Genomic DNA, 26,335 nt, shown 5'->3' on the forward strand with positions numbered 1-26,335 from the left:
CACACACTTGTTTTCCAATTTTCACCTCTATAGCTCGGTTGACATGTGATGCGGCAGACCCATTTACTGGTGTTTTCCAGCCAGCTTGTTCTTATGGTGAAGGGGAGACCGTATGGATTCACGCGACAACTGACACCGTGGAATATATTAATACTTTTAATGATTATTCCAATATCTATCTTGATACGTCTACTGGATGTAAGATTTACAAATGCGTACAAGTATGGGTTGTGTACGGTGTGGGTAGGAGGCTGGGGGCTTGTTTTTTTTATTATGTACTTAATCATGTTTAATAGCTGCTCACTTTTATGAAGAAAACGTAATTGTATATCTTGCAATTTTGATTTTCAATATAAGGAAGTCCGAGTGTCTATGCGCATAACGTTAGGAGAGGGATATAAGCAGTGGGAGTTGGTATTAGAGAGATTGCGATGTTACATACGCGCTACGTGGACCATGCGTTTATACGGCGTTTAAAACGTCGTTTTATATTGATAGTCTCGGTTCCAAGCTGGATTGCATTCGTCACGAAGGAGAACAAGGCGGATGGAACAAAAACTAACATCTGATCTGGTCAATAGAGGGCGACGCGCTTGAAATTTAATGGTCACCGGGTCCTATGCCTACTTCAATATATCATGGTTTTGATTTCGAATAAAACCAAGACTAACATAAATGAGACTTTTTCGTGGTGAAATTAGGCGCGTTGCATGAACCTCGACATGCCGTAAAAATTAGCATATTTCCACGTCAACCGTGCGTTTTATACGACGTTGGTGTCCCAAATGTGAAATCGCACTGTCATTTTTTATACGGAAAGTATCACACACATTTCAATGGACAACCTCAACGTATGAACGTTTGAATTAAGTCAAATTTTCACACATCGCTGTAGATTTAACATATTAATTTCTTACAAACAATATGGATCATATTAGTATCCTTGATTCCATTTAATATATTGTAAAACGGACACATTTTGAATATTTCCCTCTTCGCCAGCACGTTCATTTCAGAATCGTAAATGTTGGCTAAATTCGAGACCTCGCATCGTCACAGGAGAGTGGTTTTGAATAGTTACAAGGGCGTATGATCACGGCGTTTGGTAATCACAAGCTCTTTCTATTAGCTAAAATTTGAGTCCAGACTGTTTTGTTTATAATAGAGATATATTGCGATTTCCAAACGCAGTGATCGGACGCACGTCGATCTATTCAAAACCACTCTCCTGTATCGAAGCAAGGTCACGTATTTAGCCAGTTTTGAAGATTTTGAACGTGCGAAATTAACGTAGATACATCGTTGAAAATGCACAGAATTTGTCCATTTTACAATATGTTAAAGACAGTCAAGGATAATGAACATACGAAGGAGAGTCTAATTATCATTATGATCCCTTTTGTTTGTAACAAATCATTATAATAAAGGTACAGCGATGTGTTAAAAATGGACTGCATTTATACGCAATGTTCACACGCAGAGATTGTCCATTGAAATGTGTGTGATACTTTCCGCATAAAAATGGCATTGCGATTTCACATTGTGGACAGCAACGTCGTATAAAACGCACGTGTTACGTGAAAATATGCTGATTTTACGACATGTCGAAGTTCATGCAACGTGCCTAATTTTCAGCACGAAAAATTCTCATTTTGAAAGTAAAGTCATGATATATGGATGTAGTGGTCCTTAATCTACCAAAATATATGTTTTTGGGCAACTATAATATTTGGGAAGCACAAAAATACAATTCAGTTGAAGCAGCATACTAACCTTTGTTTTTAGTCTAAATCATTGTATTGAATTAGGCAGGGACTCGGTACCATTAAATTTTCAATCACATTGCCCTCTATCGACCAGATCAGATAAGGGATCAGATATTAGTCTTTGTTCCAGACGCCTTGTTCTCCTTCGTGACGAATGAGCACAATCTAGTTTGGAACCAAGATTTTAGCAATATTTAACACCGTTTTCAACGTCGTATAAACGCACAGGCCAACGTACGTGCCACGCACCACGTATGTAACATCGCAATCTCTCTATTGTGTGTGGAAGGAAACTTTGATTGGGGCACTATAATCTACCTAACACGTAAGATAGGCCAATGTGGACAAAACGTTCTTGACCTTTTTTTAAGAACGCTCTACTAACATTATATAATATTTTTATACTAATTTCATATCGAATATAGAATCTCATTCCAAACATTATTTGTATCTAACATTTTGGTTGGTGTCATTTTTGGTCACATCATATTATTATTATTATCATCATCATCATTATTAATATTATTACATGTATTGTAATTTTCTACAGTATTCTACACCAGGGATGGTAGTCTGGCAGATCAAGGACTAACTTTTGGAGACCCAGACCTTGTCGGCACCAATAAAGCAACCTCTGGTAAAGACTACGGACCACTTGTGATAGAACACGATGGTCAGAGACTGCCTTCGGCTCTGCAGCAGGTAGAGCATTACGAAATTGATATTTTTCAAGATATTGATTCCTTCGGCCGTCAAGGCGATTTAGATTACATCCCGATCGAAACCGTTGATGACTGTGACGTGGAAGGTGACGAGGTCTTTTCCGTCTTATCAAGACCTCAAAATAACCGGGATTATCTGGATACTTCAAACCCGCAAGACGGGTTTGAAGTTAAGATCGTGGATAATGATGGTAAATTAAACACTTAAAAAAATCAACCAATTATAGCGTTTTTAAATGCATAAAAGTAAAAAAAGATAAATACTGAAAACTCAGTTGTATTTTAGTAGTATGTTACGAAGTCGCATAAATCGAATTGTGGAACAACATAATGGAGTGTGACTCTTACGAAATTTATGCCAAATTTTTTATTGCACATATGTAAATTACACGTGTAATGTATGTTTGCAAAAATGTTTAGCTTCAACATGTTCAATTTCCTTTCAGATGAATTTTGCTTTATATCTGAACACATTGACGTCGTAGAGGGCGCTGACGGCGACATAAGTCTGCCATTGACTGTGAAACGAACCGGTGTTCTTGCAGCTAAAACCATACGTAAGACAAAAATGGCAAATTCAATATATTAAAAACATATATCGTGTTTTTTGTATTGATAAAAGTACTGTCAGTTTCTGATTTGTTGTTATAATTTGTTTGTTTGTTTATTCAAGGTATTATATTGTATCATTTATTGACCTTTGGTGTGTTTTGTGTCCTCGTCCGTGCACCATACCCACCTTTTCATGAAAACTGCTTTTTAAATATTTTCCATGAAAAAACACCAACAACATTTCAGAAATGTTGTCCAAATGTTATTGTAAAATATTATTCGGCAAACATTTTTGTCAAATAAATATAATAGTCAACACGTAACTTTCAAAACAATTTTTTAATGATATTAAAACATCTTATACCATTTATATTACCTGACATTTAAACGTTTTCAGTTAAACGTTTTATGTTTGCTTGGCCTCTGCTGTGTGAGGGGAGAAAGGGCTGAGGTGTGAAATCAATTCAGGTTTGTTCGGTTATATTTTTAGAAGCAATTTTTTGCCCGCCCCCACTCTGATTTGTATATGCAACCAGTGGCGTAGCAAGGGGAATGGGGGATTTCCCCTCACAGAAATTTTTAGGGATAAAAGGGAGACGGCGAATTGACAAATGGGGACGAAAATTTGGCTTTGCCCCCTCAGACTAAAAGGCTGCCCCTATGCAACCGATTTTAAAAACAAAAACAATACGTATTATATAGTTGCGATGCCTAAACAGGTTTGCGAGTTTCTTGAAAATATAGAAGCCGTATAGAGTTTTGGAGTAAATCTAATACTGGAACTTACTTTTTGCAACTATTGCGACGTTGCGCCTGGAACCACCAGACTTCATCAGGCAACTGACCCGGTGGGCTGGACACGTGATAGACGGCTAGGTATCGTCCCGATGGCCCGGTCCCATGCATGAGATAAGTTAAAGCAGCCCCCCTTTCTTGTTCAGTGATGGTTGCTCAATGCGTTCGCAAATGGCGTCTTTTATGCCTCTCCTATGCCATTGTTCCTCCTTATCAAGAATAACGACTTCCTCGTCACTGCTCGTTCTTAAAGGGCAGGTCTATTGCAAAAACAACATCATATCACTGGCAAGCTAATATAATGAGGACAATGAAAATGACACCTTTATTAAGAAAATAAGACGTTTAAAATTGATATTCCGCAAAAACCAACTTAAACGGTGAGTTCCATCGAACGAGACAGATTTAGCCTAGAAAAACGGTGACGTCATGAAATGAGATGTGCCCGCTTTGAGGAAAGGGACTATAAACGCTCTCAATGGACAGAACGTATACTTTTGTTGTTCACAGAAAAAAATCCAAATGAAGTATTACAAATTTAATGGTTTTTAAACATATGGATAAAATCAGCCGCTTCTTTTTTTATATATTAGACAATTGTGATATTACAATTCATATGTATATCAATATCATTAGAAATATTATGCCTAAAAAATAAATACATAATTTGAGCTTAGAATTTCATCTGAGACTAGCATATAAACCGTGTTAAGTCCACAAACTCATGTATCTGATTTCCCTGTATATTGCAATGCTATAGTTTCAGTTGGATGAAATATTACAATACTGTGTGGGCTTTGTTCCCGAAATGAGAACAATAGTGTGCATATTGTTATGCAGCATTGTTATGGTAAGTGATAGTACAACGCATTGTTGCTAATGTCACTGGTCAAAGTGATTGTATGATGAGAGCATGGTATAGTGCCCGCTTCATTTACCTACGTCATCAGCCAAACGGGGGGGAGAACACGTACGCTTCAAACGGGGGAAGAACACGTACGAGGCTGAACTTTACCCACACAATTTCTCCTTTTTCAGGAGAAATACGCACAAAAAATTGCAACAAGTGTCAACTTGTAATGTAATAATTATTCTCTTCGAATAGAGATAAACCTGTTTTTGCAATAGACCTGCCCTTTAATTGAGTGTCCTTTAAATGGAGGTAAACAGCGGAGTTTTGCGCTTCGTCATTAATAATATTAAATATGAAATAGGTCCTGGACAGTACCTGCCTCCAATCGGAAATTGTCATAGGCGATGATAGTTAAAATTAAAAATCAAATAAAATAAAACTATGGGATATTTTAATATATTAATTATATAAATATAATTTCCAACTTGGAAATTCCTTGGTAATTACTAACTTGTAATACCTTATTTTATTACAAGTATAACTTGTATACTAATTGACATGTCAATCAATAACCTGTCAATCATCCTTTGTGCTTTGATCTAATTGACGGTACCCGCGGAGCCGTGGATTATATTGATTGATCAACTATGAAAAGATTGTCGGTTCATGTCATGTTGGCTTTTAATATGTAATTGCATTTTTAATTAACGTGGCGAAATATCATGACTTTCTAGGCTGTATCTGAATTCTCTAACTTATATGCTATGCTGATATAATAGATTAAACTAAACTTCTGAGAAAATGTGTAACTAAATTCCAAACTCTAATGCAATTTCTTGCCTGCAGAGTCCGATTAAAATTACAAATAAAATGAACTAGAAAACTCTAATGCAATTTCTTGCCTTAAGAGTCAAATATAAAAGATTAAATTAATTAGCTGAAAATCTCCAATGCAATTTCTTGCCGAAGGAGTCATTTCAACATGTTTAACTAGTATAAAACTCTAATGCAATTTCTTGCCTAAAGAGTCTGAAAATTTCATTGAATAAATTTAAGGTAAAAGAACTCTGGTGCAATTTCTTGCCTTTAGAGTAATGAAATTCGAAAGATATACACACGGTTATTTTATTATATTAAATAAATGAAAGCGACACAGGACACATGGGAACAAAGTCATTTCTCTTATTGGAAGGTAGGGTGGCCCTGAAAAGGGCCTTTGGGTTTATTAAACAAATCATCCTTTGTGCTTTGATCTAATTGACGGTACCCGCGGAGCCGTGGATTATATTGATTGATCAACTATGAAAAGATTGTCGGTTCATGTCATGTTGGCTTTTAATATTTTTAAATATGCAGGCAAGAAATTGCATTAGAGTTTGGCGCCTGTTTGGTTTCTCCAACATAAGCCGTTGAGCAATCAGTGTCACCGCACACAACCATGACAACCCCGTACACTAAGTTTGAGCGTTTGTCCTTCTACTGTTTGTGCTTTACATTCACAAGTGTCCCGCAAAGCGTGTTAACTGGTTTGAAGGATGTTGAAATTCCGAAGGATTTGAAGTGGTTATTCACGCGTTCCAAGATTCCCGAAATATATGGTGTAGTAATGCGGGCTCTGTTGGTTTGACCACTCGCGCCTCCGGTCTTTGGCTCCTTACTCTTGGTGTCTTTGAGAAAGGCCCAGTCCGGATAACCACAGTTATTAAGGGCTGTCTTAATGTGGTCCTTTTCTTCGGGAACTTATTCAGAGTCACTTCAGCTCTATATTGGAGAGTTCGAATTACTCCTAACTTGTGTACGAATGGATGGTGGGAACCAAACTGATAATGGTCAGTATGTGTGGGTTTCCTATACACCTTAGATGTCAGGGTACCATGTTGACCTAGTCGTCTATCACGTGACCAGCCCAGCGGGTCAGTTGCCTGATGAAGTCTGGTGGTTCCAGACGCAACGTCACAATAGCTGCAAAAGGTAAGTTCCAGTATTAGATTTAATTCCAAAACTCTGTTTGAAACTACTGGATGACTAAGAACATTCACTCATAGAAGCTAAGTGGAGTTAAGGTTATTAACCCGGTAGCTTATCCAGTAGATTAGGACAATCGTTAGTCAGTACGGGCTCCGTGAAGCATTAGTCTCTCTATACGTCCTGAAAAGTGATTCATCCGATGACAGTTTCATTCACCTTCACTTTTCATTGGGTTCAATTATGTTGGGTCCTATTCTGAAATTAATTATAATTTGTCGACTCTGTCACCTTAATTTACTCTCCACAATGTTAAGATGAATTTGATTTATGTATTTCTAGAATTTGATAAATTTGTATATTTTTCACAACATCATGTTACCTTTCAGAATATTCAACAATCCCGTTAACCACGAATTTAGATGATTTTGATTCCATAACTCTCGGTAACATCGTCTTCGGTATGGGGTCCGAAGAGGAAACTGTGGACATTACCATCAAGTGTGACGGTGAAGTAGAAGGACCGGAGATATTTGCTGTCGAGCTCTACCATCCTACTGATCCCGACCCATCTGTATGCACTGGAAAAATTGGTCGTCCTGGTAGAGCCTTTGTAACAATACACGATCATCAAAAGTGTGAGTTGTTTATTTACTATGACTAGCAGTCACCATCGTTCGCGGTCACTATCTTAGAAAATAAGTTTTAATAGCAATGTTTTAATTAACAGTGCCTCATTTCAAATATATAGTTTTAGTTTTGGTTTTGGTTTTGGTCACGTGGTTTCCTATTGTCCTGCCTAACCACTTGAATCACAAGATATCGAACTCTTTGTTTCTACCTTTTGTTTAAAACTAAACATTTGTGACAGGTAGTTTCGGTTTTGGTTTCAGTTTCTTATAAGTGGTGTGACGAATAAAATTACAGGATTTTCGAGTTACCTGATCTAAGTATACAAAAGAAATGTTTAAATTTCGCAGTGCAATATTCACGAGCAGAGAAGTCGAACAAAACAGTCTACATTTGAAAGCATTGATTTAGTTTGAAAGCATTGGCTTGAGACTACGAAATAGCCTAAGCTGATTTCACTGTGAAAATATATAGACCATCGAAATATTTGCATTCGACATTACAAAGGGGCCACTACTGTAATTGTATAGGTGCTATAAACAAAATCGATTCATGTCCTTAATCCCATGTACCAGAATCGATGGAAGGCCATTATATGACCTCTAATAACCTAATGACTTTTACTGAAGCAATTTTACTGCAAAAGTAGAAGATAGAGGGAGAAGATTGGGGTGTGTGTGTGTGGGGGGGGTTGGAGGGCAAGGGGATATGGGCCGGGAGAGAGAGAAACATATGAGAGAGAGCATTGGAAGTGAAAGAGAAGGGGAGGAGAGCTCGAGATGAAGATATCGAATGTAGGGGAGGAGGAGGGGAAAGGGGTAATTTAGGAAAGAGGTGGTTATATAGGAGGGAGCCCCCTCTTAACGAGGTATGGGTTGTGCTTCCGGGGATAATAAACTAATTCATAATCAAATCATCTCCATGCATCGTTTATGTTTCATACAAACAAACAAATTCCCCACCCCACCCCATCCTTCAGTATACGCGCATGTATATGATTTCTAGGCCTAGAACTCGTGAGTGTAATATGCCACCTACCTTCGACAGAGAGCATCAACTGTCGCCGCGGGATAGACTTCCGATATCAATCATGATAATAATTATGCTAGCACAATAGGCTATTGTATACTTCTGGTTATATACCCTATACTGTGTCCTCCCAGCATAATAGTGTTATGATTGCAGATCAGATCAGCTCTACTTTTTAATCCCTTGATTTTTGGTTTCTGAACAATAGGGAAACCAAAACTATATATTTGAAATGAGGGAGTGGCCTGCAGTGGCGTAGTAGGAGGGAATGAACCCTCTGTCAACTATTAATTGCGACTCGTCGATTCCTGATGCAAAATTAATTTCCAGTGCAGTAAAAAGAGAACAAAGATGGCAAAATGGTCTTATTGTGTTTATTATAGAATGATGCTATGCATTGAGATGATAATAAATAAACGAATGGATGAACACAAAATTACTGACGTGCTGCTAACTTAGCCGAGGCACCATTTATTGGTGCTTCGGTTTCATAACCTAATCTTCTAACCTTCGACTGATAACGGTTTCGATTTTTTTTTAAAGCTCTGTTCTCTTTCGAATATCACGATTATGCTGTAACTGAGCCACTTCAAGGGGAGACGGAAACGGTGACTATAAAAGTAGTAAGAAGTGGAGACATTGGTAGACAATCAACAATCGGTAACTATAATAATTTAACTATTTAAAGACATTTAAGCCACTTCTAAATGTGCCCCAATGGTGGTGCCATGACAGTGCTTTGAGCTTTGATCAAAGATGTTTTACTTTAGTAAATCCTAGATGCGCTTATCTGTATACCGCTGCGTGGCCGCAAACGTAACCGTCTCGGCTGAAACATGCATGTAAATGAATCAAAAAAGGTACGACAAGACTTTTTCGCACCACGTACGTCGAAGTTCACTTTTCAATGTGCAAACTGTAGTTAGGATAATGAAAACGACTGGTAAGCAAGTCTACTAAATGATCTCAAAATCTGAAGAAAAAAATGGCGGACCGTCGCCGGACCCTTTCCAGAACTAATACAGCATATTTAGCCATTGGCAACATGGGGTCATCGCCAGGAATATTTTCCTTATATAAAAAACTAACACCTCCGGCATATGGTATTTCATGATATAACATTAATGGAAAGAAAAGTGCAAATGCTTTTCGTGTTTCGAATCGGACCAGTAACAAGCTCTATGACGTCATGATGTCCGGGTCATTAATAATTAATTAGGTAAACCCAAATATGGAAATCTCCAAAACTATGCAAATTAGATGTTCGACGAATCAGAATACGATCAGCCCACCTCCAAAATTATGCAAATGAGTTGAGGCGGTTACGTGAACATGTACAGTACACTAACGCGACTCTTGTGTATACCCAGCAAACACAAAAACGTTTTAAAAACGTTTTTAATAAGTTATATTTTGGCTTTTGGTTTACATAAAAACGTTTTAATAACATTAAAATGTCGGGTTATATAAAGGTCATGAAAACGTTTTAAAACGTTTTGTATGAAAACACACTACAACAATATTTTTAAAATGTTTTCAAAAATGTTATTGTAAACTATTTTTGCAAACATTTTTGCCAAATATTTTGTCAACACTTAAATAACATTATGTTAAAATATTTGCACTCAGCAAACACAGAAATGTTCTTAAAATGTTTTATTCAAAACGTTTTAATAACATTTAAATGTCGGGTTATATAAAGGTCATGAAATCGTTTTTAAAACGTTATTGCAAATATTTTGGGCAAACATTTTTCGCAAATTATTTTTTCAAGCCCAAAATAACATTCTGTTTAGAATGTTTTGTATCAAGTTTTCAAGAATGTTTTTGGAATGTGATTAAAACGATTTTATAACCTTTATATAACCCGACATTTAAACGTTTTCTGTAAAACATTTTTGTTTGTTGACCAGTAGATTATCAAAAATGTTTTTTAAGGTTATGAAAACGTTTTATACTCTTAATATACCCTTTATATAACCCGACATTTAAACGTTTTCTGACAACCTTTTATAACCTTTTTGCGAATCATGTCGAAAACGTTTTGTGTTTGCTGGGTACCGACCTCTTTGCCATTGTTTCTATAAAGGTATAGTATCTAACTTCCTGATTTTCTTCGGAAGAGGGTCATGTATATGTCGGTGACCGGAGTCAATTTGTTATGACCCCTTGTCGCGGGTTGAAATCTTTAATGACCCACACTATCTCTGGTTGAAAACTTTTATGATCCACCCCCTTTCGCATACACATACCAAAACCAAATTATTCAAAAAAGATCAAGAAGCAGCTCCTGTTGGAAAGGTGAGCGTATAGGCTAGCGTAGCAGGTGAAAGTTTTCATTGTAAGTACAAAGAATGCGCGATCATTTTATGACTCCTATTTTCCTTCCAATTCATTTTACTTGATAAGGTTAGCCTTAAATTAACTAACCCAGGCTAGCACTTGTTCATCAGTGCGTAGGGGACCATGACAAGCCCTCTCTGGCGTTGCACGCCTTGCTGGCCGCTTTGCGGAACTAGAGCTACGAGGAACTAGAGCTAGTTCTAACTCGGGCAAATGTTAAGTTGTTTAAGTTGTATAGGTCTTAACGATGTTTTTAAAAACTTCGTAAGACCTATACAATGTAGCTAAAATGTCCTTCTTTCAGCATGCTATGTCTCATGTCTGCCTTTACACTATCCGCTTAATCGTTGAGTTATTTTCATCTTTTCTTTTCTTTTATAGTTCTTTCCTTACGAGACATAACTACTCAGGATGGCCTTGATTATACACCCCCAACATCGTTGTCGGTCACCTTTGATGAAGACGAAACCACTAAGGAAGTCTCTATTGATATCAACTCTGATACTTTCGAAGAAGATCCTGAAACTTTGGAATTATCCATTGATGAAGTATCTGACAAGAACGATGTTATCAGTAAACCCTGCACGACTCTTGTCACTATACATGATAGGAAAGGTAAGTTGTCAAAATTTTTGTTATGATAACCTTGTGGTATTTGAGCTATTATTAAATGACGTCACTTTAAAGTCACTACTTGAAACACCGGATGTAGAAATTGATCTCTCAGACACCATTGTTTGTGTATGGCGCTCTATTCTAACACCGGTTGATGTCGATTGATGGTTTTAATAACATCATTACACGTTATTTAAGGCTGCTGTGTACTCTCAGACATGCATGTAGTAAAAGTGCAATAACTTTGTAATTATTCGCGCAAGACATATAAAAGTACACATTTTAAAATGTTTATAAAGGCAAGACATCAATGAATCTTAATATAAATATAGATTTGGTTTTAAAAAAATAAGAAAACGGTTTCTTGAGTTGATCATGCTTTTTACGATGATCATAAATTATTTGCTTACCTATAGATGCTATATTTATTGAGTTATCGCGTACCTAAATCGTCATTTTACCGAGAAAATGAAAATTGAAATAATGGCCGTTGAAGTTTAAAGTGGTCACATTTTGCCCTTTCATCGAATCTCACAGGAGAATGAGGCAGTTTTCGTTTTTCTACCTTACATTACGTGAACATCGGGTAAATTCACAGCCCTTGAGAAGTTTAAGCGAAATCCATTCATAACTTGATATTTAAATCGAGGGAAACAACTTGAAAACCCCACATTTTATCAGCTAAAACGGAGCCATTTGACCACTAGGTTTTTGTGAAATCAGTGCTCCCGTGGTGTTTCCATAAGATGCACTTGGTTTATCTCGATTCCAAGCTCGCAGGTTTCCTCCTGCTTTCAAAAAATCGGTGATTAGTTGTTTGGTTATCAAAAACTTCCTTCACCCAATGGAATTTGGGGAGCTGCATACGTAATTGGTGGACGTTACAATCAAAGTGCGGGTTTGCGCTGGTGTCCGGCTGCACAATGCCTAGTCGATGCGATCTGATGATTCACCATAACAGCGAAATTACAGCGCTTTGAACACTCCGAGATCTGTGATAAGGCTCTATATAAATACCGACATTTATTTTTATTTTGTTTAAGTGATTAAACGAATTCAAGGTAGACATTATTTGACATGAAACAATAATGTCTGTTATTAGGAAGTTGTGTCGAGTTTGCAACACCAGGCGATTATTTTGTTCTCGAGTCATCATCAGAAGTGAGTGTCACCCTATGGCGATCGGGAAATGTAAAGGATGCTGTACAGATTGGTAAGTGTGTTTGTTTCTGTCTGTTTGTTTGTTTTCCAAACCTTGCCTAATTTTGACCAGACTGACAGGATAATATGAAGTTAAAAAGTCAGTTTAAACAAAAAACACAAATTTATATCATTAAAATAATGAAGAAGCCCTGCTCACATAATGTCTTTCCATGACCGGTGATTTCTGAACAACACCTCCGGGTTTGCATGGCGTTTGCGGCTGAGTTTCCTGGCGTCATCCCCAGGGCCTCTCCCAAACTGTAAATTACAGGTAAAGGCAATCTTTCACAAATAAAATATACTTTATTATTACAGGTCTTACCACAGCTGATGTAGATGCCAAATCAGAGCAGGATTACATTGGGTTACCAAGCTTCCCAATGCCAATTTTATTTGGACCAGGTCAGACCTCTGTCACAAAAACCATTACGATTATCAACGACCAAAACAAAGAGCCCGATGAATGCTTCCAATTGAGTCTTCACAAGCTGAATTATGTAGATAATGTGGATATCTGTTCAACAGATGCGACTGTATTTATCAAAGATGATGACGGTAAATGATAATTTAAATTCCTACCATGTATGATAATCTTTTTGTCCCTTCTCCCTAAAGCCATGTTCAGAGACATTCTTAGCTTTTACACCTTGTGTGCTTAAGGTTGGTCTGAACCCTGGAATTATGGAAACTTTCGGGCCTCATAACTGCTTAATTGTTGGTGTAAAGTATATAAAAGTATAAATATTTATAATGGCAAAGACTTGATAAGTTCATCTGTGAGGTCCAATTTGGGTCGAAATGCTAATTTTTGGCCCAAAATCCCCCAAAACGGGGTTTTTTTTTTTTTATTTTTTAAAAACTATATAAAAATATCTAGGAGCCGTTTTTTCATTTTTCTAAATTTCGACTAACTTCACCAAAAATATTTGAAATTTGGGCGAAAATCGGGCTTTTTTATGATTTTTTTGAAATTTTGAAAATTTTGAAAATTTGGCCCAAGAATTTTTTATTTTACGTGGGCCAAAAAAACGTTTTTGGGATTTATGGCTAAGCATATGCCATGAAAATCGGTGGACCTGCAACAGACCCCCGGGGAACACCATATTGCATTGGACATTTATTAGAATACTCACCAAGGACACATACTTCGCTGGACAAGGATATTATGGTCAATTGTATCGAATGCAGAGGAGAGGTCTAAAAGAACCAACATGATTGCATAACCTTTATACAACTCATTAAGCATGTCGTCTTTTAAATAAATAAATAAATAAATAAATTTTGGATTTATAAAGCGCCTTTCACCAGATCTTAGAGGACTCAAAGCGCTGTAATTTCGCTGCAATGGTGAATCATCACAATCAGATCGCATCAACTAGGTTGCTGCCGAACGGCGCACACCAATCCGCATTTAGAATGTAACATCCACCAATTATCTGTGCAGCTCCCCAAATTCCATTGGGTGAATGAAGTTTTTGATAACCAAACAACTAATCTTTTACTCTAAGTAGGGCTGTCTCCGTGCTATGAGATCTGATGAGATGATTTGTAAGCACTCGGAAAGGTTTCAGTGAGATTGTTTTCATGGAGATGTTTATTAAACCTTGACACAGCTGGAATAATATATCTAATATTTTACCAAGGGTGGGTAGGTTTGATACAGGGCGGTAGTTTTTAAGTAAGTCCGGGTTGAGAGTGGGTTTCTTGAGCAATGGGAATATGACAGCCTCACGGAGAACAGAGGGAAAAGACACAACTCTGAATGAATTGTTGATAATATACAGAACAATCGGTAACTAAATATCAATACAATGTTTTAACAACCACGTGGGGATAGGGTCCAGAGGAGATGTTTTGTTTGGAAGTTTTGAGATAACCCTTTTGACCTCCTCACTAACATCAGCAAACATATCAAGTATTGGAACATGAAATTGCGTGTCATCACAACCATTGGCATTAGCAGTTGACATTACATTAACGATAGAAGTTAGTTTATCAAGTTTAGACCTCGAATATTAAAGACCTTGTTACAGAAATAATCTGAAAATTGCTCACTAAGAGCAGTATGTTGTACTACACGCAGGTAGTTTCTGAACAGATGTATTAAGAAGTGTGTTTAGAGGACTGTACATGGATTTGGCATTAGCATTAGCCAAAGTTTCATTGAAATACTCAGTCTTGCTCTTCAAAACTAATTGATTCACATTTTCATTAAACGTGTTGTCTTGTTTAATTGTAACACTGTATACAGCCTGTAACAATAAATGTAAAGCGCTTTGAGGCTGTTTACGGCATTGAGCGCTATTTAAATATCTACATTTATTTATTTTATTTTTATATTTCACTTACAGATCAGTTTTATTTTGAAGGAATATTTGCCAGAGTAGAGGAGGGTCGATGCACTGCAGTAAAAATACTCAGATGCGGATACCTAGATAAAGAGTCGTCCATTCGTAAGTAACTGTCATATTCAAACATGTATCATGGCATGTATGCAGTGAAGCGCAGCGAGTATGATGTAATTTGAGGTAATAAGGCACCGCATCAAATTTGGTCCTATAGAACTATCGGTGCCCGGTTACTCCCTGGAGATGTAATAAATTGTATCAAGAACAATAATTCACAGTTGCGTTGTGTTTTGTCATTTAAATAAAAAACGAATGTATTGTACAAAATGTTCAGGATACGATAGAATGTGCCATCGGTACCTACACGGGCACCGATACGCTATAGGACCAAAAAGGATGTTGTGCCCAAACACTATGTTTGAAATAGGGTGAGCCTTTGAATAAATCCCCGAGAAAATACCCCACCCTGCGGGCCCATGAAATGTTGATACCTAAAGGCTTGTTTCTATTACTGACCGTAACCAATGTGGCCCTCTTTGAAGGCTTGCCAAGAAATCCCCCCGGGAAATCCCCCTCCCCGTCGACGTGCGTGTCATATCTCCTCCCCTTACATACAAAATGTTGCATGTTGGTAGCCCAACATTTAAACATGTCTGCTCAGTGAAGGCAAAAGAATTATAATTTAAGGGGAGACGAGCATTTAATTTTAAATTTCAGGCTATTTGAGCCCAAAATGAGAGTGGATATTGGTATTTTGCAATTTTACCCTATTTTGGCCCAAAACGTGGTCCTTTTTGGGTTAAGAAAGGAAGACGCAGAGAACAATTATTGCTTATTTTTTCTTCTATTGGAATTTTTACGGGTGACAGTGACGTCAAAGCATTGAGGCAGCTGTTTCGCGGGCGCATATGTACATGTGTACGCCACACAGTGTCATCGCCCCGATATCTTCATGGCAGAAATCGCCATGGTAGGTTGAATTCACCGCCACGCATGGCCATTTTGTATCGACCTGTTTAATAGTTTTGAGTCGCATAATGGGCCGAAGGACATCTGACTAAGGCTACTGACAATAGCCCCGATTAACTCGGTGACTGACCTCGCTGTGTGTCGAGTCGAGTATGGTAAGCCATAGGTCATATGCTTTTAGATCATCTCCATGATTGGCCTATACACTGCGCTATATAATTCGGCACATATAAATCAGAATTATTGTCAGTTTTTGCCTCAAGACGCAAGCTACTCTCTCAAGACGCAAGCTAACGACTATCATATCTGTTCAAAATATATATTCAAGTGCAAGGAACCACATCTGGTTTCTTTATACGAAATCATTTACGGGAGATATTCATCATTTTCTACCCCGGTATCCAAAGATTTTCTTCTCATAATCAAACTCGTGCATAGCAAATTCACGTGTATCGATCCCGGGTATTTATTTTAGTATCTCTGCTGACAAAGTAATTACTAGCCAGGCGATGTCGGTGTGCGCCAGTGCTTTACGCGAACACTAGCGATTTGTAGCTGCGCCCAATGAAATGCGCAATGATGTCACTACCACATCAGAGTGGAAAATGCTTTAGTTTCGCTTTGCGTAATAAGAGTCACTGGCGAGCGCATATGTGAACGCGAGTGTAAAGACGCTCACGTATGCTTTATCACGCTGCGTTCTCACCTGATGCATGTGGCCTGCTTTTCCGAAAGTTTCAATGTTGAAAAAAGGCCTATTACACATTTCGGATGCTTGGTATATTTGGACGTGGTGCCTTAGTGTGCGTATTTGGAGATGGGTAGTATCGTCTCTATTATCATATTCACAAAAGAAAAACATACAACTTGTATCGTCTTGGTTTTTTACAGGTGTTACTGCTGAACCATCAAGTGCCGATACCAGTGACTATGAGATTCCGTCCATTAATTCCGCCATAGAGTTTGATAACAATCAAGATTCACGAGAGCTTCAAATTTGTGCAACTGTTGACACCTTGTATGAAAAGGATGAAGAATTATCACTGGTTTTACAACCAAATGACGCGTATAGCGGAATCAACAATAATGGTCAAATTCGATATCCTGATCGAGTACATGTTGTTATTATATCAAACAATCGTAAGTCATATAAAAAAAATAAATAAAAGCTAAAATAAATCCTTAAGATTACAAATGGCCGGTGATAACCTTAAGGGCTGGGGTATGAACGTTTGGACAGTATTTATTTTGGGACATTAGAGCACATCAGACATATCGAATTGCATTCTGAATACGAAGAATGTCATTCTGATATCAAATAATTTTGATTTTTGAAATTTGCAATTTAATACACATTTTATGGCAAATCATTAAAATTGATATTTTGATATTTACCAGTACTTGAAGTAAACTTTATAAATCTGATGATTTATACTTAAAGTGTATGTAGGTGGGATGAAAAGCCGACGATCAATTGAAAATTTTTACCTTTCGTATTGAAGATATGGATTTTTTTACCAAAACACCAAAAAAATTAGGTCTTTTTGGGAAAAAAATCCATATCTTCAATATGAAAGGTCAAAATTTTCAATTGACCGTCGGCTTTTTCTCCTGCCATACACTTTAAGAGTATATCATTAGATTTATATAATTTACTTCGAGGACTGTTATATATCAAAATTTGAAAAATATCAAATTTTATAATTTGTCATAAAATTTGTATTATATTGTGATTTTCAAAAATGAAAATTATTTGGTATCAGAAAGACATGCTTCGTATTCAGAATGCAATTCGATAGGTCTGAGGTGCTCTCATGTCCCGCAAAAAATACTGTCGAAACCCAATAAACGCTCATTTTAGATCCCTTAACCTATTTCTGGCTATATATCAATTTCGAATTTGACGACATTAGTCTGAGTGGACTAAATCGAGTCACATTTGTCATGTCTGGACGATCTCAATCACGTGATTCAGAATACAAAAATGTCTCGAGGCGCTATCTTAGGTCCATTTGTAAATGATATTGTCGATACATCGTGCTTATTAAAATCTGTCAACTGTTGTTTTCGCATCCTAACATACTGGCTCAAATTCAAAATGTGCTGTGGTACATCAGAATTTTGTTAGAGCGAATATCAACTTGTGAGTTCCTATAGCGAAACAAATTACTTGATGATATTATACAATATTTATATCATATAAATATAATATCTGCTTCAACAGAGGAACTAATATCCTGTGATCCGGATTGTGAGAATGGTGAATGCGCCGAAGGTAACAATTGTGTTTGTCAAACAGGATATGCTGGCTATCGTTGCCAAACTCGTAAGTAACGTTATTTCGTTATATCGAGGGTTTAGAACCAGAAAGCCGTAACTCACTATGACCAGCTCTCACAAATTGAGCATAAAGTAGCCGCATTGCTTTGGTTTTCAAAAATCAATATTTTCTCCACAATGTCTTTCGTTTTCCTATGAATTTTGTCATTTTAATGGATTGTATCTTCTACAGGGTGTCCCAGAAAAAAATTACCGAGTGAATGAATTTGAACGTAAGTCAAGAAATAGACATCAGAATCAAAAAAAAATTAAAATGTAGCGCATAGCTTATTTTATTGTGCATCACATACGAAAATTTTATTTGATTCGGTTGACTGGTTGCGAGGAAATTAACGATTACATAATGCGCACATCAATGCAGTCATCCCAAGTTTGATCAACAGGCGCTTTGTTCATACTCGCTCACCGCTTCCTAAAGTTGTGTATCTCCATTTAGATTTAGTCCACATTATCTATCTATTTTATAATCCGACTGTGTTATGTCATTCATGCTTTCACTGAAGATGAATAACAGTTTATCCGAGAAAACTTTGATTTCTGCAATTGGAAGCTTTCCAGCTTCAAATCTTTAGGTTGTGCAAATATGTTATATTTTAACTTTCCAAAGAACATTTGAGCCAAGAATGACAATGATCAAGTGTTTACAGCTTTACGTGTGATTTTTGATACCATTAAACATTAATTTGTGTGAGAATTTTTTTAAGCTAGCTGGAATTCTTTATGCAATAATTCTGTATGCAACATTTATATCAACATTAACGAAAAAAGATATTTACAAGTACCGAGCATCATCTTACATGCAAGTTTTTATTTTCAATATCGTGCAGGTTTTCAAAACCTAATTAAGTGTTTTGTAAGAAACAGATTGTTTAAAAAGAACGAAAAGGATTGTACAGAACAAACAAAATATGAAGCCCGTTGACAGTTAACCATTGTGTTGAAAGATCTTTCTTTCAAACTTGCAATCAGTCAACCGATTCCAGTAAATTTGTTGTATTAGATGCAGAATAAGATGGGCTACACGCTGATATCTATATCTCGACTTATGTCCAAATTCATTCGCCTTGGTAATTTTTATGGGACACCCTGTAGAGTGCCCTTGCGACTTCATGCTCCTTTTGTGGGAACACGTGATTGTAACTTAAGGCTTTCTGGCTCTCAAACCTCAATATCATTTGTTTTTTAATTCAATTTTATTTTCATTTTGGCATCAACAATTATTTTAGTGTTGATGTAACTCAAATATGTAAGTTTATATGTGCTGGAGCAACATATATATGTGGACGTCCCATGTCAAAACCAGACACTTTTGGGCAGGATCGTAAATGGATAAATAGCCAAAAATCTGCCCGGGTGAATTTGTGATGTTATTAATGTTTAAAATATTGTCTGATAGTTTTAGATAGGAATATAACTGGCATCTTGTACTTTTTGAGACATTTTTCAAGGTAATTCCTACTCTCAAGATTGTCAATAATATTTTAAAGGCCGATATCTCAATTTCCAATTTGATAATACCATAAATTACGAACTCAATATCTTCGTTTAGGAATGTCCGATTTCATTGGGGAAAACGGCGTTGTGGAATAAAATAATATCATTCTATTTAAGATAATTATGTAAAAACCTCAAAATTGATAATCTGCCCAAAAGTGTCTGGTTTTGACATGGGACGTCACATTATGTTGGTAACAAGTGATTTAAACCTATTGAATATTCGACGTGGATCACACGTTCTCTTCAGGAGTCATGGGCCATTTGATTATGTTTTCCAACTCATTCTCATGTGAGAGACAAAGAGGTCTATTTGAAGAGCAAAAGTACAAAATGGATTACCTTTTTAATCACATTTTAGCTTGTGAAATCAAAATGAATCCTTTTTTCCAGCCGCGTAATTGTACATCGTAAATTCCCAATGCAACCAAAATATCTTGATGCAGTAAAGCTGGGGATGAAGTTACCAGTCGACCATTCTATTTAAATCTAAGAAATCTTACCATTTTTAACGATTATGTTGTCGCGAGCCATTTTTTGTTGTTGCAGAAATCATGTGTTCCCCGCTGCTGTTAGCCAACGGTATGGTGGAACCACCCCAAAACGACTATGACGTGGATTCACAGGTAACCTGCAGTTGCGATACTGGCTATCGATTAGTTGGGTCATCAACACTGACGTGCAAGCTTGATGAAAATGTTGCTATCTGGCCTGCAAGCTGGTCTCCACAACCACCGATTTGTGTAGAAGAACATGAAGGTACGTGGGCCTTTTTTATATTTCACTATCAAATGTTCACTATATTACTTTTTATGAATATTACTGCATACCTACAACCAGACTTGTATTCGAGTTACCAAACTCGAGTGTCGAGTACTCGCCACTTTAAGAATCGTGACTCGACAAGATTCTTAAATCCCGAGGGGTCTTCAAATAAGTTTGTATGGGGATGTGCCACGCAGACTTTCGGATGCTGATTTTCTCTATACCTACTTTTGCTGTATTTGCTACCCATCAGTATACCATTTTTTTCAACAAAAAGCACCCCCAAATCACCCCCAAATCACCCAAATTTGCCCTAATTGGACGGGGCACATTTGCCACAATGCACCCAATTGGGTGAATGCACTAAAGGTAACAATTGTGTTTGCCAAACAGGATATGCTGGCTACCGTTGCCAAACTCGTGAGTAACGTTATTTCGTTATATCGAGGGTTTAGAACCAGAAAGCCGCAGTGTAATTTACCCATTACCAACTTCAAAGTAATGCGCTATGTTGCCTTAGCTCCAAGGCTGCAGCACCAATATTTATCAAAGAGTCAAATATGTTGAAAAATCACCCATGAAGTTTCATGTTCAATTTTTTCAGGTTCAAATTATTGTCAAATTATTTAAATGCTTATATTTACACCATAATGTATTTGAGAATAAACATCGGACTTTGTTGTATATTTCACACCCTGCTATGACTGGTACACTCAGCCAGTAGTATAGTGTTTCTGCATGCAGGTCGTATCAACAGAATACATGCGTGCATAGCCGACCCCCATTCACGTACCCCCCCAACCTGCCCAAAAGTGTCTAGTTTTGACATGGGACGTCACATATGTTGGTAACAAGTGATTTAAACCTATTGCATTTTCGACGTGGAACACACGTTCTCTTCAGGAGTCATGGGCCATTTGCTTATGTTTTCCAACCCATTGTCATGTGAGAGACAAATAGATCTATTTGAAGAGCAAAAGTACAAAATGGATTACCTTTTTGAGCACATTTTGGCTTGTGAAATCAAAATAAATCCTTTTTTTTTTTTTTTTTATTGTACATCGCAATTTCCCAATGCAACCAAAACATCTTGATGCAGTAAAGCTGGGGATGAGGTTACCAGTCGACCATTCTATTTAAATCTAAGAAATCTTCACAATATTTAAAGATTATGTTGATAATGTCGCAAGCCATTTTTGTTGTCGCAGAAATCATGTGTTCCCCGCTGCAATTAGCCAACGGTAAGGTGGTACCACTCCAAAACGAATATGACGTGGATTCACAGGTAACGTGCAGTTGCGATACTGGCTATCGATTAGCTGGGACACCAACACTGACGTGCAGTCTTGTCGCTAAAAATGTTGCTCTCTGGTCTCCCCAACCACCGATTTGTGTAGAAGAACATGAAGGTACGTAGGCCTATATTTCACTATTAAATTTTTACTATTATTACTTTTTATGAATATTACTGCATACCTATATACAATCAGACTTGTATTCGAGTTACACCAAACTCGAGTGTCGAGTGCTCGCCACTTTAAGAGTCGTGACTCGACAAGAGTCTGAAATCCCGAGGGTGGGGTGGGGGGAGGTCTTCAAATAAGTCTGTATGGGGATGTGCCACGCAGACTTTCGGGTGCTGTTTTCTCTATACCTACTTTTGATGTTTTTGCTACCCATTAGTATACCAATTTTTTTAAACAAAAAGCTCCCCCAAATCACCAAAATTTGCCCTAATTGGACGCTTTTAAGGGCACATTTGCCACATGGGCTTCACTGAAAACCCACCCATCGATATACTAAAATCGCTGAAAAGGGGTACCCTAAAACCGTGACACATCCCGCATACCTTCAACCAGGGACAGAAACCCGGGTTTAAATCCCAAATAACTCGACTCAACGCCTCAATGACTCGATTTGATATGCGTCACGAGTCTTAAAATGTCAAGTCGAGTTCGAGTCAATCATTTTAGCCAAGTCGATTTCAAAATATTAATCATCAACATTATATGTATATTATTTTGCTAAGCATTCACGTATCGCCATGATCGGAGAATAGTCTTAAGATTAAAAAGGGCATATATGATTAAAAGGATATCTATGATTAAATTGCACTTTATCCATTTCTACAATAGATAACAGTGCAGTACTGATCAGGATCATTCTAGGAGGAATTGCCCTACTGGGTGTGCTCGTGGGGTTGCCTGTCATTGTAATTCTCTGTTTTCGCAATGTTATAAATCCTCCGAAGAGCCAACTACAGCCACAGCAACAGCCACAGGTCCAACTCATGCCATACGACGGCGTTAATCAGTATCCGTTTACTGGCAATGCACAGACGGTAATTGATATTATAATAACATAAATAGACAAATGTAATATATGAATAATTTAATAAGCAGATAGATAAATTGGAAGATTAAATAAATAATCTGGTTAAGGTCTCTGCCTTTGGTGCAAGAGGTCCCTGGTTCAATTCCAGCAGGACCAAAAAAAATCTTATCCGCTCTCCCCATGGCTCATCTGATAAAGGCTGGACATATAACCCATGATAAAAGACCTCATTACAGTCGGTTCCAATCAGGGTAATAAGCCCAATTGTTGGCTGCACTTGACTGTCCTGTACAAATTGTCCCGACCAGCTATCTATACGGCGATCCCCTTCGTTCACCAGTTCACTTGTGCCTGGCCGAAGTTTCGTCAGCGTTATCTCCTAGATTTCAGCTGTTAATGCCTAGATATGCTCGAAATAAATAAATAAATAAATAAATAAATAAATAAATAAATCATAAGCTACATGAAATCATCCACATACATGTGCTGTAATCAATTGTTTAATTTGGTCCTTTTTAATATCTTCCAGGTAGCACCGCCGCTTATGTTCTGAATGTGAACACACCACCTTCACACACCGACGGATATTACACCTAGGCCTAAAAAAAAATGATTGGCGTCGCGTAAGCCGACCTACCCTAAAATTAGGCCCGACCCTAGACTTGTTAACAAATAAATAAACAACAAGGAAACAAAAAATTTAATTTTAAGAAATTTTATCACAGAGAATGTCCTTGAATATACTAAAAAAAATCCCTACCTACCTACCCTAATGTTTTTTATGTTACGCCAATCAAACAATTTTTTTTAGGCCTTATTATCATTTTAGTTGGTGAAGGGTTGCGGAAAATATAGTGGGAGAGAGAGAAGAAGAAAGATTAAGAGAGTTATGGGTGAATATTAGGATTTGAGCTATTTATGTTGATATAGGAAGTAATGGGCTATTCCATTTAAAATTCACACTTCCCCTGTGGAAGATTTTGGTAATATCTTCCACAGGGGGAGTGTGAATTTCAAATGGAATGAACGCATAAGGCAGCTCCGTTTGAAACTCCCTCTCCCTCTGTGGAATATTCAGGTTCTTTTTCAGAAGGTGTATGATATTCAAATGGAGCTGTCTAATGTGTTCATTCCATTTAAAATTCATACTCCCCGGGTGTGGAAGATATTTCCAAAATCTTTCACAGGGGGAGTATGGATTGTAAACGGAATAGCCTAATATGGCGGTTAGCTGTACATACATATTAAAGTTACCTTAGATGATTATAAGAATAACATGATACGATAAGGCTATAAAAAAAACCAATTGTAGGGCGCGCGCATTTCGTTTTACCAAGCAATTTTGCCTTATTTACATAACTGCTTGAGAACAAGAAATTGAGGAAACAAAAACCCCGTATAAAATATCTAAGAATAATATCTTTAATGAAGTATTTTATTCCTGGGCGTTTCCTTATAAGCGAGATGGAATTAATAACGCGTTTTGAAAGTCATTTCACAATAATAATAAACTTTGTAGACTAGTTTGCCATAACTTTAGCCTGACCAATAAATTGAACATATACCAAAAAACAACAAATTGTATCATGGGTTTTAGAGCAGGGGACACTTTTGAATTATTTTTAGCCTAATAACTGTTGTAGAAAATATAGAGTGTGTCCCAGAAAACCCGCAAGATTTTGACAGAGCTCCATCTTTAATCTAGAATCACTGAAAATGTTTCTTGAAAACCTTGGAATCCAATTCTTCTCAATTTTGGTATATAATGAAAACTAGATGTTTTTTGGTAAATAATTCTCTGCAATTAATTAATGCTTTTTGGCTCGATTGCATTCTGAAATGAAATTATGCTTGTTACGTTATCTTTCTCTCCCTCTCGCCTATGCGACATCATTTTCACCAACAATTCAAAATTAACTTTGGGTAAAATGATAAGGACAGCGTCTGAAATTGTATTAACTTTTATCATTAGTTTGATTTCCTGTATAAATACACAGCATTTTCCTTTAAATTTGACAAAACCTTTCGTTATATCATTGAATGAGGAGTTCCCAGCAAACACAAAAACGTTTTAAAAACGTTTTAGATAAGTTATATTTTGGCTTTTGGTTTAGGTAAAAACGTTTTAATAACATTAAAATGTCGGGTTATATAAAGGTCATGATAACGTTTTAAAGCGTTTTGTATGAAAACACACTACAACAATATTTTTAATGTTTTCAAAAATGTTATTGTAAACTATTTTTGCAAACATTTTTGCCAAATATTGTGTCAATACTTAAATAACATTATGTTAAAATATTTGAACCCAGCAAACACAGAAATGTTCTTAAAATATTTTTTCAAAACCTTTTAATAACATTTAAATGTCGGGTTGATAAAGGTCATGAAAACGTTTTTAAAACGTTATTGAAAATATTTTGGGCAAACATTTTTCGCAAAATGTTTTTCAACCCCAAAATAACATTCTGTTTAGAATGTTTTGTATCAAGTTTTCAAGAATGTTTTTGGAATGTTATTAAAACGTTTTTATACCCTTTATATAACCCGACATTCAAACGTTTTTGTAAAACATTTTTGTTTGCTGAGCAGTTAATTATCAAAAATGTTTTTTAAGGTTATGAAAACGTTTTATACTCTTTATATACCCTTTATATAACCCGACATTTAAACGTTTTCTGACAACCTTTTATAACCTTTTGCGAATGATGTCGAAAACGTTTTGTGTTTGCTGTGTTGCAATCATGAAGATTTGTTTTCCTAGCCAGTGATAGATGGCTTGGTATCGTCCCGATGGCCTGGTCCCGTGCATGAGATAAGTTAAAGCGGAGTCCCCCTTACTTGTTCAGTGATGGTTGCTCAATGCGCTCCCAAATGGCTTCTTTTATGCCTCTCCTATGCCATTGCCTCTTAATCCAGATTCTTTTACCCCACGACCCATTATTCAAAATCGCGCACTGTGATTTGTTGAAACGCGTCACGTGAAACACCATTAATTAGCAATAAAGTGGCCAGGGCAACGAACTTTATGTTCTTCTCGCATCACAGCGAACAGCAAAGAGCGATGCAGTATATTAGCGTCGTTACGCATTCTACGCAAAGCATTACGCTTGGTAACGCGTTCTGCAATACTCGCTATCACTTACGCTTTGGCTACGCGTAGGCGCCCACCTGGAGGTAAACAACTTGAAATATTTGGGCAAAAAATGTGATATTTTCTCTTTAAATCGCACTATTTTGTGGTAATAGAATATAAATAAAGGGTGCAGCATTATCCTTTACACGCAAATAATGTGTCCTCGGCAGTAAAAACGTTTCAATAATGGGTTCGGCTGCGCCTCACCCTTTATTTACGTTTTTACTGCCTCGGACACATTATTTGCGTGTAAAGGATAATCCATTACCCTTTATTTCTTAAATAACGACTTTATAATTTCAAAACTACATCAAAACCACAGCACATTGGAAAACCATGTCAACCAGATTCCAAAAAATTATATTTGAAGCTCTGTCAATTTGGTGCGGTTTTTTTTTAGATATAGGCGACTTGCATACATATTTTTATATATGTACATTAAAATATATCTAGGTAAAATACTCTAGAGCAATACT

At 36.9% G+C, this 26,335-nt stretch overlaps 1 protein-coding gene across 1 annotated transcript; it reads left to right on the forward strand.

Moving 5' to 3' along the window:
- The first annotated feature begins 211 nt into the window (after positions 1-211).
- LOC140141604 (uncharacterized) lies at positions 212-24,509 on the forward strand. Its single transcript, XM_072163516.1, has 15 exons — positions 212-221; positions 2,317-2,679; positions 2,935-3,045; positions 7,043-7,291; positions 8,856-8,972; positions 11,037-11,270; positions 12,373-12,483; positions 12,789-13,028; positions 14,825-14,926; positions 16,682-16,930; positions 18,015-18,116; positions 20,174-20,383; positions 21,598-21,798; positions 22,525-22,730; positions 23,253-24,509. Exons 1-15 carry the CDS (start codon positions 212-214, stop codon positions 23,274-23,276), a joined length of 2,529 nt encoding a protein of 842 aa, XP_072019617.1. The 3' UTR covers positions 23,277-24,509.
- Positions 24,510-26,335: the final 1,826 nt, after the last annotated feature.

Source organism: Amphiura filiformis, chromosome 19 (assembly GCF_039555335.1).
Source record: "Amphiura filiformis chromosome 19, Afil_fr2py, whole genome shotgun sequence".
NCBI classification, from domain to species: Eukaryota; Metazoa; Echinodermata; class Ophiuroidea; order Amphilepidida; family Amphiuridae; genus Amphiura; species Amphiura filiformis.